The sequence below is a fragment of the Schistocerca cancellata genome, chromosome 3 (genome assembly GCF_023864275.1).
Source record: "Schistocerca cancellata isolate TAMUIC-IGC-003103 chromosome 3, iqSchCanc2.1, whole genome shotgun sequence".
Classification (NCBI taxonomy): Eukaryota; Metazoa; Arthropoda; class Insecta; order Orthoptera; family Acrididae; genus Schistocerca; species Schistocerca cancellata.
Genome location: NC_064628.1, coordinates 400,031,894 through 400,049,833, shown reverse-complemented (window position 1 = coordinate 400,049,833; position 17,940 = coordinate 400,031,894). Strand labels below are relative to the sequence as shown.

The 17,940-nt window shown below is 42.8% G+C and overlaps 1 protein-coding gene across 1 annotated transcript in view; it reads right to left on the bottom strand.

Annotated features, from left to right (window-relative positions):
- The window catches only part of LOC126176335 (cGMP-specific 3',5'-cyclic phosphodiesterase), a gene marked incomplete at its 3' end in the record, with an annotated part of 587,168 nt that overhangs the window by 481,691 nt on the left and 87,537 nt on the right, over positions 1–17,940 (bottom strand). Inside the window, exon 2 of the mRNA XM_049923487.1 lies at positions 7,682–7,917. Coding sequence (XP_049779444.1) covers positions 7,682–7,917 — 236 coding nt within the window. The remainder of the gene's footprint in view (positions 1–7,681; positions 7,918–17,940) is intronic.

Genomic DNA, 17,940 nt, shown 5'->3' with positions numbered 1-17,940 from the left:
TGTTATTCAGTCAACTGTCTTGCCCACCACCGCGCTTAGACGCAAAGGTCTTGAGCAACGGTTGGAACATAGTTAGCTGCCGATACCAGTCTCTTGCATGTTATAACGCATTCTGCAAGTCAAGAATATGTTCTCCTGTGTTCTTGTAAATAAGGTAAAATTCTCGCTAGTTACTGTGTCCTCCCTCCATGTAGAGTTGTTCAAGAAGTTGTGAGTTACGTTAGCGGGGACCAATTTCAGTCATTGTCGTCTGGAAGCCATCTGGGGCATTTGTGATCCTGAAGTAGTCGGGGGCAGGCATTTCCTGTCCTCATCTCGGCTGTCTGTATCCGGTGATTACTGCCGCATTCTGTCGCACAGACCGGCCGAAGTGGCCGCGCGGTTCTGGCGCTGCAGTCTGGAACCGCGAGACCGCTACGGTCGCAGGTTCGAATCCTGCCTCGGGCATGGATGTGTGTGATGTCCTTAGGTTAGTTAGGTTTAACTAGTTCTAAGTTCTAGGGGACTAATGACCTCAGCAGTTGAGTCCCATAGTGCTCAGAGCCATTTGAACCATCTGTCGCACATTTGTTGCGTTTTGATTAAGTCCTACATTTTGCATTCGTGCTGTAAGCTTTCTGAGCTGCTCACAGTTTGCGGTATATGCTAAGCAACTTGAGTTGGTAATTAATTGTATTATTTCATTGGTATTGGACTCGTTACATTTGCTTTTGCAAGTTGCACAGGTTAGGGAAACTTGTAACGTTTCCGAAACAGTCTTCCGAGTACACCTCCCCACAGTCATAGTGGGAGATTCACTACTAAATCAAGCTTATAGAGAGCTTTGTGTTTCGGTACTTAAGGACACTTTGTGATCATTGTATTGGAGCATGTTCTCAGTCAACATTATGAGACGTTATGTTCATTTAGTTGGAGGGTTATTTTCTGTCATTTTAGTGTGTTATACGCCGAGATTTTGGAGTAAATAAGCCGTTTATTAAATTTAGGCTTGATTTGAATCTCAAAACCAAAGTATTTTCCGACGGATGATCCTGGTTAGGAGACCCTCTAAAGACAACCCCTACATTGCTAGTTAGTTCGCCTCACTGTAGCGGTGTTGCATTGCAATTCGGAGGCCAACCCTTTTGTTTTGATATTAAATATGAGACTCCTTTGATTTGTGACTTACGAGCTTCGCACTGAGCTCGTATGCTGCGCTAACAGCAGGTTACACAGAGAAGAAAGTACAGATAGACAGCACAGGTAAACACTTAACAAAACGGAAAAAGTTTAAGTTTCTCCTACTTCACAAATAAATTTATGAATAAGACCACATGTTCAATTTAAGTATCATACATTTATGTTAATTAAGAGCAATTACAGTCTGTAACCGCGCGACCGGTACGGTCGCAAGTTCGAATCCTGCCTCGGGCATGGATGTGAGTGATGTCCTTAGGTTAGTTAGATTTAAGTAGTTCTAAGTTCTAGGGGACTGATGACCTCAGCCGTTAAGTCCCATAGTGCTCAGAGCCATTTTTTAAGAGCAATCATATAAATGATAAGTTTCTAGCTAAGCACGGTCTAAAGCAAAACGAGATTTCAAGCCTCACTTACACGGTTTGCGTTTCTGCTATCAGGTTATGCGATATAGTTAACGATAAGTACATAAACTGGCCCTGCAATGAAATTTACGGTTGGAGTTTGAAGTATTTGGCCACCAATAAAAGGACACTGTTTTCGACTAAATTTAGCTGTTCATTCGAAACGGTGATACATTAATAAAGTCAACATTCATTAAGGGATAAATATATTGAAGAACATTATTTAGTATACTCAGTTAAAAAATAATCCGTATTAGACGCTCTTGGACTCGAATCACTTCAGCTTGGCTAGATGACTTATCCCAAACTGTTATACTGTATGACATTTTGCAGTGAAGTAAGCATAGTACAGTAGCTGCTTTATTTTTACATCACCTGTGGCTGACAGATGTCGCATTGCGAAAGCACCTTAAGACATGTAGAAGGAATTACGAGAAAAAAGATGAAATTACAAGCTTAGCTCAACTGGAAGAGCCGTACAGACATTTCTGGGGGCCCAGCACACGACATTAAGTTTTCAAATGCAATCAACACTGCGTATGCTGCATCAAAAGGTGAAAGTATTCAACTTATTTCCCTTTTGTGCGTGTTGAGAAATGCATTAGATATGCCTTGTATCGTCAGTGAAAGGATATCTTAGAAAGTGGAGGAAAACTATGAAATGTTTAGTTGACTTACTATTGTAACATCAAGAACACGTTCGTTTCTTCGATTGCAGATTACATTCCACAAAAACGTAGCTTTTCAGTGAAATTATTGCAGACGAATTGTAGACATGACAATTACTATTCCAGTTATTTTTTGACAACTCGTTTCTGAGTGAATAATTTATGTTATTACTTTGTGGTGGAAGAAATGAAACAATTATGAATATAATTGTAAAGGGGGAAATGTCATCGGCTGGTACATTATGAAGAGTGGAGAATTGGAACTGAAGGCCACTACACCCGTCCGGTTAAAATTTCCCGTCACGTCGCAGCTGTTATTCATTTACACTGCCGTCCAGCTTAATTCGACGCGCAACTGCGCTAATCCCATTTGCCTCCACTGGGAGACCGACTTTTTTTTGTTGCCATCAGGTGAGATACATAACTGGGCGACAATGTAATTTTCGATTACACTGATGAGCGTTATTAAATAACTTGCCGTGCGTTTAAGGGAGGAATTAAATAACCTGCGAAGCGGAACGGTGTCCCGATATTCGGCCGAAAAACCGACGTCAAATAATTTCGCACGGCCGACGCAGCGAAATGTGACGTGCTGCTCGCTGGCTGATGAATATTCCGAAGCCGGCAGCGACAAATCAGCGATCGGTATGCGAGCTGCAGCCAGCGCCGAATCATTGTCAACACAGATGACGAGGCTGCAGGTTGTATCGCCTATGGTGGGCACCAGTCTGCGACCGTTGCAAATCACGCGCCCGTTTACAAAGTTATCGCACGAATACGATGCTAACGATCAAATGGGGGAGGTGGTCGTTAGCTCGGGCGTCACCGCCGAATCCGGAACACTGCGTCACATTTCCGTGTACCAGGTACAGAAGTATGAAACCGGAATTTCCCAACAGATGGTGCTAACCGTCAGTGTAGGGCGCGTGAGACCGCATCTGCAGCGCCATATGCTTCCTGTAACGGCTGACGACGAATATCGACACACAGTAACCCAAGTTCCGCACATCACTATCTGCTTCAAACCCGTAGACAGGTCGAGTTTTGTGCTTACGAACTACGATTTGCGGACAGCATTGATTTTCTGTCATAATTTGAAGAAAACTGCTGCAGAATCGCATCGAATGCTTGTCGAAACTTTCGGTGAACAGGAAAGCACAGTATTTCGAGTGGTTCAAAAAATTCAAAGTGGCGTTTTTGACGTGAGAAACGACGAGCGCGGGAAACTCGCTTGTCTTCGGTTGAAAGCTATAGGAAAGGTGCAGAAAGTGGGAAATTGGGTTCCGCATGAACTAAATGACAGATTACGAACAAATCGACAAACCACTTGTGAAATGCTGTAGCCAGATACAACAGAAAATAATTTCTCCATCGAATAGTGACAAGTGATGAAAAATGGATATATTTTGAGAATCCAAAGTGTCGTAGCTCATGGGCGAATCCAGGCAAATCATCGACATCTACTGCAAGACCAAATCGCTTTGGAAAGAAAACAATTATCTGTGTTTGGTGGAATCAGAAGTGTGCAATCTATTATGAGCAGCTAAAACCTAGTGAAACCGTTAACACTAATCGCTACCAACAGCGAATAATTGTTTTAAATCACGCATAACGTGAAAAACGACCAGAATATGGAACAAGGCAACACCAAGTCATATTGCTCCATGATAACGCCCCGTCACACACAGTAAAACGGGTTAGGGAAACGATTGAGGCGTTCAGTTGTAAAATACTAGGGCATGCAGCTTATTCTCCAGACTTGGCTCAACAAGGGAGGTGGCGCAGTGGTTAGCACACTGGACTCGCATTCGGAAGAACGACGGTTCAATCCCGCGTCCTGCCATCCTGATTTAGATTTCCCGTGATTTCCCTAAAACGCTCCAGGCAAATGCCGGGACGGTTCCTTTGAAAGGGCACAGCCGACTTCCTTACCCGTCCTTCCTTAATCCGATGAGACCGTTGACCTCGCTGATTGGTCTCTTCCCCCAAACAACCCAACCCAGACTTGGCTCCGTCCAATTATCGTCTGTTTGCAGTACTGGGACACGTCAAAAAAATGGTTCAAATGGCTCTGAGCACTATGGGACTCAACTGCTGTGGTCATAAGTCCCCTAGAACTTAGAACTACTTAAACCTAACTAACCTAAGGACAGCACACAACACCCAGCCATCACGAGGCAGAGAAAATCCCTGACCCCGCCGGGAATCGAACCCGGGAACCCGGGCGTGGGAAGCGTGGGACACGTCGTCGCGTCGCTGAACAACGCTTCAGTTCGTACGAAAATGTACGAATAATCGCTCGCTGGCTGGTTCGCTTCAAAAGAAGAGCTGTTTTTTTTTTCCTTTTTTTTTGGCGTAGCATTCATAGCCTGCCGGAGAGGTGGGAGAAATGTATAAATAGCAACGGAGATTATTTTGAATAAAATATTATCTGTTTCAAACAACAGACGTGTAATTATTGCAGCCAAATTCTGGTTTCATACTTATACACCTGGTACGTCTGAACTCCGCAAGCGACAGTACTGCGCGTTGCGAAGGGTGTATAAGTACTGGTAGACGTCCGCTTATTTGAGTACATCTTTTATTAGAGTATAGCCTACCATCTAGATACGGTATTCGATCCTTTTTCATATGCCATCTTTATCATTTTATGCTTTATCATTTTATGAGAAGTAATCCATGGGGTTGTGCTCAATTTTAATCCTGACTTTTTCTGTACGATCAGCAGCTTTTGTGTCATGAACACTCACTGTCTTGCTTGAAATCCATTCTGAAAGTTTGGCTGTGGGCTAAGGCGAACTTTCTGGTCTCCCTGAGCTTTGAGCTTACAAAAGGTAGGGTGAACTCTTGGAGCGCGCAGGACAATAGCAGGACCGGGGGAGGGGGGGGGTCATAGAACAAGGAGAGAAATGCAGGCGGAGGACACCAGTCCTCCTTGTCTTGGCGTACGTGACTTGGAGCGCTTAAGTAGAAAGATCTTTCCTTCCGAATTCGTGGTTGATATAAGTTAGAGGTAGAAGTATCCAGATCTTTCGGTAGAGTCTGTCCGTTAAAACGAGTTAATAAGGAAGCCATACAGCTCGCATTTGATGCGAGCCGATTACGACGTCGCGTTGCACCTAGAAACGAGCGCTGTGATTGGCTGGAAGATGCACCAGCCTGTGTGTACTCTTGCAGGTGTAGAAGAGCGAACGAGGAAGATGAAGATTGGGACGCATTTGGGATGCTGTTGGACGGTAGGGACTCCCTCTGCAGCCGTACCACGAGGCAATGGCAGTAAGACCGCAGTGCAACTGTTTGCTGGAGCACCGTTAGTTAGTTCGTGATCAGAGCTGCTTGACGGTCCCAGTTCTTCGTACCAAATTCTTTCCTTGTAGCGAACTCGTCGTCACGTCTGTCATAAGCTAAATTCTCTATATCGCCCTGTTTTAGGTTGAACTGTGTGCTCGCTCTCGTGTTTCGATGACTGTAATTGGAATCCGTATTTTCTCTCGCCCTGCTCTTTCCCCGTGCAAATCGGTTAACGAAGTTTTAAGTTTATCAGATACATGGCACTGTGTGGCACCATCGTTTGTTTTGAGAGATGCATATGGGTCCTGAAGATGGCGTAGTGAAATGCCGAAACGGGTTGTCATTAAACTAAAATAAAATAACATTTTAGTTACAGATCTGCTGAAGAACTTCATTGAGATTGATAAGAATGTTTTTAATCTGGCTTCGCAATGTAAATAAAAACGGTAAAAATGTTATTGTTTTTTTAAAAAAATTGTTTTAAAATTGAGGTGCGTCTTATAGACCTGAGTCGAAACAAGGCACCGGGAGTAGACATTATTCCATTAGAACTACTGACGGTCTTGGGAGAACCATTCCTGACAAAACTCTACCATTTGGTGAGCAAGATGTATGAGGCAGGCGAAATACCCTCAGACTTCAAGAAGAATATAATAATTCCAATCCCAAAGAAAGCAGGTGTTGACAGATGTGAAAATTACCGAACTATCCGTTTAATAAGTCACAGCTGAAAAATACTAACGCGAATTCTTTACAGACGATTGGAAAAACTGGTAGAAGACGATTTCGGGGAAGATCAGTTTGGATTCCGTAGAAATAGTGGAACACGTGAGGCAATACTGACTCTACAACTTATCTTAGAAGAAAGATTAAGGAAAGGCAAACCTACGTTTCTAGCATTTGTAGACTTAGAGAAAGCTTTTGACAATGTTGACTGGAATACTCTCTTTCAAATTCTGAAGGTGGCAGGGGTAAAATACAGGGAGCAAAAGGCTATTTACAATTTGTACAGAAACCAGATGGCAGTTATAAGAGTCGAGGGGCATGAAAGGGAAGCAGTGGTTGGGAAGGGAGTGAGACAGGGTTGTAGCCTCTCCCCGATGTTATTCAATCTGTATATTGAGCAAGCAGTGAAGGAAACAAAAGAAAAATTCGGAGTAGGTATTAAAATCCATGGAGAAGAAATAAAAACTTTGAGGTTCGCCGATGACATGGTAATTCTGTCAGAGACAGCAAAGGACTTGGAAGAGCAGTTGAACGGAATGGACAGTGTCTTGAGAGGAGGATATAAGATGAACATCAACAAAAGAAAAACGAGGATAATGGAATGTAGTAGAATTAAGTCGTGTGATGCTGAGGAAATTAGATTAGGGAATGAGACACTTAAAGTAGTAAAGGAGTTTTGCTATTTGGCGAGCAAAATAACTGATGATGGTCGAAGTAGAGAGGATATGAAATGTAGACTGGCAATGGCAAGGAAAGCGTTTCTGAAGAAGAGAAATTTGTTAACATCGAGTATAGATTTAAGTGTCAGGAAGTCGTTTCTGAAAGTATTTGTATGGAGTATAGCCATGTATGGAAGTGAAACATGGACGATAGACAGTTTGGAGAAGAAGAGAATAGAAGCTTTCGAAATGTGGAGCTACAGAAGAATGCTGAAGATTAGATGGGTAGATCACATGACTAATGAGGAGGTATTGAATAGAATTGGGGAGAAGCGGAGTTTGTGGCACAACTTGACAAGAAGAAGTGACCGGTTGGTAGGACATGTTCTGAGGCATCAAGGGATCACAAATTTAGCATTGGAGGGCAGCGTGGAGGGTAAAAATCGTAGAGGGAGACCAAGAGATGAATACTAAGCAGATTCAGAAGGATGTAGGTTGCAGTAGGTACTGGGAGATGAAGGAGGTTGCATAGAATAGAGTAGCATGGAGAGCTGCATCAAACCAGTCTCAGGACTGAAGACCACAACAACAACAACAATGATTTATAGTGTCTTTTAACAACAACGCAGACTTGGAGTACGTGCAGTACGTATACATTGAGCAGGCTGCAGAAGAGGTGCCACACCGGCAGGAGCGCTGCTGCCGCGCATGCGCAGAGCGCGCTGGCAGGCCGGGCTGGCTATAGTACTGTACCCACCCGTATCTACGGTGACGTCGAACAGCTTGGCGACCAGGTAGCGGGCGTCGCGCGGCCCGCGCGCCAGGAAGAGGCTGCCGCGGTCGGCGTGCGTCAGCAGGCCCACGTTCACCAGGATCTTGTGGCACAGCACGTCGATGTCCAGCTCGTTGGCGACGTCGCGGATCAGCTCCATGAAGAGCTCGCTCTCGTCCAGCAAGCCTAGCTGCTGGCGTCGCGGACCCATCGCCACAGGCCTGCAGGCAGCACAGTGCAGCACAGTACAGTACAGTATAATGTAAATATACAAAACTGCAACCAGTCACTTTTTTGAATAATTATGTTCCATTTCATGAACCGGTTTCGAACCTTCTCGGGTTCATCTTCAGATAGTTTCAGGAAGTTGCATCATTATTGCTAGCATAATGCTGGGTGCTGGCTCTATGACAAAAAGATGGAACACCCTTTAATGTATCGCCATGACTATAGCTTATCTGTCGGTATGGATGTAAATTTAGTTTTTTACTTACTGCGATAGTATAGGCGGCTTTTTTCGGTTTGTGTCCAACTGTCTGCCTCCATTTAGATTTCCAGTTGTTGCATCACTACACACACTTCCACACAAACTATATTAATCACACTCTGACAGCGAGACTTTTCCAGCACCCAGCATGCGCTTTACAACTGTTGCTTGTAACAAAAATCTTGACAGAAAGATATGGCATAGGTCAACTTAGCACAGAGATGTAATTTGTTCTTCTTTACATGTATGAAGGTCGATATAAGAGCAAATATTGAATATTGCTCTTATATCGACCTTAATACATGTAAAGAAGAACAAATTAGATCTCTGTGTAAAGTAGGCCTATGCCATATCTTTCTGTCAAGATCTTTGTTACAAGCAGCCGTATGGGATTAGCCGAGCGGTCTTAGGCGCTGCAGTCATGGACTTTGCGGCTCGTCCTGGCGGAGGTTCGAGTCCTCCCTCGGGCATGGGTGTGTGTGTTTGTCCTTAGGATACTTTAGGTTAAGTAGTGTGTAAGCCTAGGGACTGATGACCTGAGCAGTTAAGTCCCATAAGATTTCACACACATTTGAACATTTTTTTTGTTACAAGCAACAGTTGTAAAGCGCATGCTGGATGCTGGAAAAGTCTCGCTGTCAGAGTGTAATTAATATAGTTTGTGTGGAAGTGTGTATAGTGATACAACAACTGGATATCAAAATGGAGGCAGACAGATGGACACTAACCGAAACAAACCGCCTATACTATCGCAGTAAGTAAAAAACTAAATTTACATCCATATCGACAGATAACCTATAGTCATGGCGATACATTATAGTGTGTTCCATCTTTTTGTCATAGAACCATCACCCAGCATTATGCTAGCAATAATGATGCAACTTCCTGAAACTATCTGAAGATGAACCTGAAAAGGTTCGAAAAGCAGTACATGAAACAGAACGTAATTATTCAAAAAAGAGACTGGGTGCAGTTTTGTATAACTTATTTACATTCTATATACAGTCACGGTTCTAAAATATCCGTAATGGATAAGCATAATCAGTACAGTGTAGCCAGGGGGCGCCGGTCAGTCGCTCATCTATCAGCGAGGCTCTGAGGTGCTGAGGGCTCTGCTGGACTGCACTACTACACAAGAACCAAGTGACGGTATTACTCAACTATTGGAACTACTTCTTTGTAAATAAAACCTCCTTTTCTTGCTGCAACTTAATTTATTTTTCCCAGACGTGTTTCGCCTTTTTCTTGCTCTAAGACATCTTCAGTGGGGCCTATGACGATGCAGTTTTGTTATTTTTAGATTATCAAACAGTTCACGTTGTAATATTAGTAATTTTCGCCTCACGAACATTAATATACGCTCAATAGTAAACGCCTGATCGCCTAAAGTTATCGAACAATTGTAAAGTAAAAGAAATGAACCTTCGCATAACAGAGACAGAATCAATTATTCTTTATCTTCGCCGTTATTGCGCCGTGCTTGTAAATCTCTATGTACATGTATCGATTAATGACATAAAAAAGAATTCTGTTGTTTCAAGACAAATGAGGCATTGGCCGCCTCACCTTTTACTGTTTGTATTCCATGAAAGGCGGACGCGGACTTGCTGCGTTCCTCATCGGTATTTTATATTTAGTGTGAAAATATTCAATAAATGTGCTAATTGTTATTTTTCCAATCAGAAAACATGTATTTTCTTGTAACTGATTACGAACAGACAGCATCAAGAGGACATTTTGACTGTTATGTATAAGTATTTAACCACGATGGTCATCTGTTGTAATTTAATATGAAAAGGTACGTAGCATTAAAAAACGTGTGTAAAATATAAGTGTGTATGTTTTAGTAAATTAACCTTGATGATTTCCATCTCCTCATTTACTTGAATGATAATTATTTTGTGTTAGTTCGTCACCAGAAATTACGATCACGTTCATGGGCCGAACGCAGCATGAGGCAGAAGGAACATTATCGTTTCCCTATTATTTCTGAATCAACTTCTTTTTTAATTGTGTAGTGTTGCATTTCTTTTAAAGTCTATAAATCTTCTGGTCCCTTAGTGTTGTTCCGAGTATGACTACATCGCGACTATAAAAATGCACAGAAATGATAATGTTTCTTCCGAACGATCTCAAATAAATCAGTCTGCTGCTCTTATTCAGGTATTTAATGCACAACGTATGTTATTATAATAATGTAATCAATCCCTGATTCTGTTGCCAAGTGGCCCACCAAAATGTTAACTTTTTCGGCATTTTTCTAAAAATATGAAAATAACAATTCTTTTTCTTTTGCCCCCCCCCCCCCCAAGAGCAACGCTACAACGTCTCGTTTTTTTTATGTAAACGAGTTACTGCTTACAGTTTAGTGTGATCTGCGTTTCCTCTCGTCTGGTCTGGATGTCGCACTACCCCTTTATTACCGACATATAAGCACAATTTTGCATTCCAAACTTTTTCACAGTGTTCCCCACGTTTCTCCTTCTTTTTTGTGGTGTACTATTATTCTTTTGCCACTAGATATAACTATTTCTTAGAACACTGTGTTTTTACCAACGTAAATACTGTTAACTTCATTATGCATTTCCTCCTCTTTGGTTTGTTTACCTACATGTTACCAACCTTACGAAGTATATGTTCCAAACCAATTTCTATTCATCATGTTTATGTCTGTGTGTGTGTGTGTGTGTGTGTGTGTGTGTGGTTGTGTGTGTGTGTGAGAGAGAAAGAGAGAGGAAGAGTGAGCTGAAGAATGTGTATATGGTTATTTTTTTTGAGCACTATGGGACATAACATCTGAGGTCATCAGTCGCCTAGAACCTAGAACTACTTAAACCTAACTAACCTAAGGACATCACACACGTACATGCCCGAGGTAGGATTCGAACATGCGACCGTAGCGGTCGCGCGGTTCCAAACTGACACGCCTAGAACCGCTCGGCCACACCGGCTATCACATATAAATGTGATAGCCGTTAGAGAGTACTTGAAACGTCTGGTAATCAGTTGATTTGAGTTTTGGTGTTCTGTGGAGGTGCTCATGAACAAGTGAGTGAAAAGGTGTTGGGTATTATTATTATTATTATTATGATAATAATTCTCTTTTGGAGTGTTATTCTATTATTTTAACTGTTAGTGTAAGCAATGAACGGTTCGGCATGTGTACTTGATCACTCGACAGGGTTTAACTTTCTGCTTTGGTTTTTTCTGTATGTGGAAATTTTCTTGCAGGGTGAGGAGGTGTTTTTTATAGTTAATTCTAATTATCTCATACATTCATCTCTAGTGGTTGGCTTGTGGTTACGTTCTCTCAGGTGTTCTGAAAATGTGCAGTGGTTTGTCCCATACTTCGAGGCTCTCATGTGTTCTCTGTATCTGGCATCAAATGTTCTACCTGGGAAAAATAAATTAAGTAGCATAACAAATATTTCTGTACTTGCTGTGGAGAATGGCCACGCAAAAAAACTCGTTAAATATTGAAATATTTAAGCTCTAGTTTCGTTTAATAATAGTTTATCTTGTTGTGCCTGCTAATACTCTGCAAATCACCGAGAAGAGCATAACTGTGCAAGTTATTGGGGCTTAGAGGTTGGGGTGTTTTGGGGGAGGGGACCAAACAGTGAGGTCATCGGTGTCATCGGATTAGGGGAGGATGGTAAAGGAAATCGGCCGTGCCCTGTCCAGGCATTTGCCTGGAGCGATTTAGGGAAATCATGGAAAACCTAAATCAGGATGGCCGGGCGCGGGATTGAGCCGTCGTCCTCCCGAATGCGAATCCAGTGTGCTAACCACTGCGCCACCTCGCTCGGTATTTGGGCTTCTTCCTGTTCTGTTCACGTATGGAATGTGGGCTGAATGACGATTCAAGTGCCTCTGTCCACACTGTAATTAATCTTGTCCTCCCCCACAGGCCCCATACATAGTGGGTTGTAGTATATTCCTAGAGTCATCATTCAAATCTAGTCCTTAAAGCGTTGTAAGTAGGCTTTGTCGGAACAGTTTGCATCTATCTTCAAGCGTCTGCCACTTCACTTTTTAAACATCTCTGACATATTCTCCCGGGGGGCCAAACAAACCTACGACCATTCGTTCTGTCCTTCTCTCCATACGTTCAGTATCCCTATTACTCTTCTTTGGCATAAGACCAACACAACTGAGCAATATTCTAGGATGGGCAATATTTTTTAGAAACTGATTGCATATTCTTAGTATTCTACCAATAAATCGACGACAACTACCTGGTTTAACTATGACTGAACCAATATGATCTTTCCATTTCAAATCCCTGCAAGCTGTTAAATCGAGGTATTTGTACGAGCTGAACCATTTAAACTGTCACTCATTGATATTACAGTCATAGAATACTACGTTTTTTGGTTTGGTGATATGTATACCTTCACAATTTTGAATATTTACAGCAAATTTCTAATCTTTGCACTATTTTGAAGCGTTATCAAGATGTGATTAAATATTTGTGTAGTCTTTTTAAGGAAATGATTAATAATTACATCGTCTGAAAAACGTCCAAGGTTACCATTAATATAATTCCAAGGTCGAAAATATACAGCAAGGGACCCAAACACACTTTTCTGGTGTACACCGGGATTTAATTCTACATCCATTGATGACTCTCTATCTGAGGTAACATCCTTCCGGTTCTAGGCGCTCAGTCCGGAACCGCGCGACTGCTACGGTCGCAGGTTCGAATCCTGCCTCGGGCATGGATGTGTGTGATGTCCTTAGGTTAGTTAGGTTTAAGTAGTTCTAAGTTCCAGGGGACTGATGACCACAGATGTTAAGTCCCATAGTGCTCAGAGCCATTTGAACCATTTAACATCCTCCGTTCTCCCTACCAAAAAATCTTCAGTCCAGTCAAGAATTTCATTTGATTGTTTTATAGTCCGCAGTACTATTCCTTTGTATCAGTTATTGGCTAAAAAAGAGATAATAGCCCCGTAGCCACCCTCATATGCAATTGATTAGGTACCAGCAGCTTCCATACAGTTTGTGTGCTTCTCCAAACTTGTCGGTAACCAAGAGAAGAATCTTGGGAGTTGTTGAATCAATTGGTGGGGAATGTGACACTGGTTCTGGACAGGATTCCAGTCAAAGCTTTTGCCAAAGTGTTGCAGGATCACTGCTGTTGACGACGTGAATGTGTGACGAGAAAAGGAATCACGGTTTAAAACTATAAAAGCGAGCATTTATGATCAGAACCTCACAATACTATGTACTAAGATATTTTACCTCACTCTCCTATGAAGTTACACAGGTTAGCCCAAAGCCGTAACATATGCTTATCAACTGATATAAGTCCACCTGATGATGATGGTTTAAATTACAAAATTGCAAGGTAATACACGAACAGTGTAAAACTGCATTTGTCAATTGTAACAACAGAATATACAGAGTACACAGGCAATCGCAATAAAATAAATGAGTACGGGAAAACTTGAGGAATAGAATGGGTCACACGGTGAGAGAAGCAATGAAAAACTGTGACGATTAAGTGAAGTTTAGAAAAGCTTAATTACTGAGCTGTATTTGGTCATTTAATATTTAATCAGGACTGTGGGCCACTGCCAGTTTCACTCCATTCCTTCATTTTTCCTGTTTTTATTTTTTTGTGATTATTTATGCACTCCATGTATTCTGTTGTTACCATTGTCAGTTCCATCTTTTATCTTTCTGTATTAATTTCTACATGTAATATCTCCTCGTGATATGCTTCAGCACTCTTGCGACGTACTAATTTTATTGGAATTGTTAATTTAATTTAACTTGTTATACAGGCACCGTTTTCCTGAGTTAGGCGCTCACGTTTCTTTGTATTTTCCTCTTTATATTTATTTACTGTTTAACGTTAACTTTTTTAATTGCATTAACACTACATTTGTCAAAGTTGAAATTTACTGTGCGTTCGTGTCTCACCCTTGATGTGTATTATACCTTCTGTGACGACAATAGTCTGTTAATGCTGATGATGGCTTTGTAAGGCGAAAACTGGTTAACAAAATAAATCAGTCTGTAGGACACACGCTAGATTGTGCTTTTCATTTGTAATTGTAAAGTTGTTCTACCTAGAAGTGGCGGAAGGAAGAGTTAACATGAAGGGAAGCTAGGTTTCCTTTTATGACGTCACTTTTGTTAGCGTTGAATTTGCACAGGTACCATGCCAATGGCAACACCATTTGAAATATTTGAGCTGAAAAATGATTATGTGCAAGATACCTGATCTTTACCACATCAGCTCGATGGTGTAGTTCCCTTTCTGTTTTCAATAGTGTGTGGCAGTTTAACAAGATGTCATGGGACGGTTTCTAAGACAACGAGTAAACTTGGGCGTGGTAGGATCTTCAGTGGAATGATGGAGTCAGAGAAAGAGAACGGAGCATGGCGAAGAAGTAGCCTTTACAGACGGAGCACAAATTCAGATTCGGGAGTGGTAGTTAAGGAAAGTCGGCAGTGCCCTTTCAAAAGAATCCGGCTCGGTGTTTACTTAAAATTGTTTTAGGGAAACCACGGAAAACATAAGTCTGTGGTAAGATGGGGATTTGATATGTTCCACCAGCAGCTGGGTGAGGCGTCGAATCAACGATGACGGAATCAGGAGAGCAGGTAGGTGGATCAGGCGAACATGGGACGCAGTGGCTAAGATAGCATTAAAAAGTTTGGGAGTTGAGAATACCTCATTAAACATGGATATGTGGAGCACGCCACAGCTGTTACATGTTCTAGGGTACTGCTGAGGAACGATATGAAAGTGGACGATCACGTAAAACCGTTCATAAAAGAGAAACCAACGGAGTTCCGCGATTAACGCCTCGTCGGGCACTGGAACAATAGATACAGAGCCGTGAGCTTGTTTTCGGGAGCCGGCCGGGGTGGCCGAACGGTTCTAGGCACTACAGTCTGGAACCGCGCAACCGCTACGTCGCAGGTTCGAATCCTGCCTCGGACATGGATATGTGTGATATCCTTAGGTTAGTTAGGTTTAGGTAGCTCTAAGGTCTAGGGGACAGATGACCTCAGAAGTTAAGTCCCATAGTGCTCAGAGCCATTTTGTTTTCGGGAAAAACTGGGCAGGAGATCAGTGATGTTTTCTTCAGTGGAATCATTCCAACATTTGCCTGAGGCGCTTTAGAGGAGCCAAGAGGAATCTGAGTATAGATGGCCGGAAGTCGCTCTGAACCGCCCTCTTTGCGGTGCAGTGTCTCTCTCTCCACAGCGCCACATCGCTCGGTAAAAGCAGTAAAAGGTAAAGAAGAGTGGAAACTTTGCATTTGTTGGTAGCGTTCAGGGAAAGCACGGCGTGTCTGTGAAGAAAAATGCATACAAAAAATTGCGAGTGCGCCCAACAGTGACTTTGTTCCTTGAATAATTCGTACGATTACTCGTAGTGATGTGGAACGAGTCAGCATTCATTCCGATCAAAATTTGGCTGAATCCCGTCCATTTACAGGTTTACACACTCGCATCAAAAAAAGTTTTGCATCACCCCAGTTCCCTGAACTCCTGAAGATAGATGTTGACTGTGGATACTTTATCCCAGACACAGTCTTTTTGACTGTTCAGAGATGTCACTAAACCCGCCCAAAGATGTAAACAACCATGCATGAGCAGCGCCTATTAGACGGAGGGAGTTCGACAGCCGATCAATTCCAGTTATTCCACCAGGCAGGAGGTACACGGCTCGCCTTGTCTGTAGTTCAACCATACCTAGACGGTCAATACTGCGGACCGGTCGCGTCGGCGTTGTTACTTTGCACCAGGAAGGGCTCTCAGCAAGGGAGGGGTCAAGGCGTCTCGGACTGAACCAAAGCGATGTTGTTCGGACATGGAGGAGATGCAGGGAGACAGGAACTGTCGATGACATGCCTCGCTCAGGCCGCCTAAGGGCTACTACTGCAGTGAATGACAACTACCTAAGAATTGTGGCTCGGAGGATCCCCGACAGCAACGCCACCATGTTGAATAATGCTTTTCGTGCAGCCGCAGGAAGTCGTGTTACGACTCAAACTGTGCGGAATAGGCTGCATGATGCGCAACTTCACTCCTGACGTCGGCCGCTAGTGGCCGAGCGGTTCTAGGCGCTTCACTCTGGAAACGCGCGACCGCTACGGACGCAGGTTCGAATCCTGCCTCGGGCATGGATGTGTGTGATGTCCTTAGGTTAGTTAGGTTTAAGTAGTTCTAAGTTCTGGGGGACTGATGACCTCGGATGTTAAGTCCCATAGTGCTCAGAGCCATCACTCCTGACGTCCATGGCGAGGTCCATCTTTGCAACCACGACACCATGCAGCGCGCTACAGATGGGCCCAAAAACCTTCCGAATGGACCGCTTAGGATTGGAATCACGTTATCTTCACCGATGAGTGCCGCATATGCATTCAACCAATCGAGGGAGACGTGTTTGGAGGCAACCCGCTCAGGCTGAACGCCTTAGACGCACTGGCCAGCGAGTTCAGCAAGGTGGAGGTTCCCTGCTGTTTTCCGGTGGCGTTATGTGGGCCCGACGTACGCCGCTGGTGGTCATGGAAGGTGCTGCAACGGCTGTACGACACATGAATGCCATTCTCTGACCGATAGTGCAACCATATAGGCAGCATATTGGCGAGGCATTCGCCTTCATGAGCGACAATTCGCACTCCCATGGTGCATATCTTGTGAATGACTTCCTTCAGGATAACGACATCGCTCGACTAGAGTTTCCAGCATGTTCTTCAGGCATGAATCCTGTCGACATGCCTGGGATAGATTGAAAATGGCTGTTTATGGGCGACATGATCCACCAACCACTCTGAGGGATCGACGCCGAATCGCCGTTCAGGATCGAGACAATCTGGGCCAACAGTGCCTTGATGAACTTGTGGATAGTATGGCATCAATGCAAGAGGACGTGCTACTGGGTATTAGAGGTACCGGTGTGTACAGCAATCTGGACCACCACCTCTGAAGGTCTCAGTGTTTGGTGGTACAACATGCAATGTGTGATTTTCATAAGCAATAAAAAGGGCAGAAATGATGTTTATGTTGATCTCTATTCCAGTTTTCTGTACAGGTTCCGGAACTCTTGGAACCGGTCGGTATATATATATATATATATATATATATATATATATATATATATATATATATATATATATATATATATATATACATATATATGGCATGCCGACCATAGTAAAAACACCTATAAATGGTCGTCGTGCAGCAAAATTTTCATCGGAATGTTAGATCATTACATATATGGAATTAGTAAATCTGTACCTTTCATCTTTCAGATATTATGTAAATAGGAAACATTTTAAATGTGTTTGCAAATGTAGATTTGATGTCTGTCAGGAATTATATGTTTGTTAAACAATCAAAAGTTTTGGTTGCAGCATTGTGTACACCTTTTTGTCCTGAAGACAACCTCTCTCTTCTCTTCTTTAACTTTTCCCACGAGAGGTTAGTCGTTTCCTCCTTCCATCAGTCTGTTACTCCAGTTGAAAGCTGTTATACTCATCTCATCCATATTTCAATCAACATGAAATTTCCATGACAGGGTTGGCCGTCCATATCAGTTCTTCTCTGGGCCCCACATCAACACAGTCTTGGGCCACCTGTCAGTGCTCTTTCTCGTAACATGCCCAAACCACTGAAGACTTTGATTCTCCACTATGCTCGCTATCGATTGTGTCACTTGAATTTTATACCATATTTTTGAGGTTTTAATCTTATCCTCACCGATGACGCGCACTCATAAAAACTA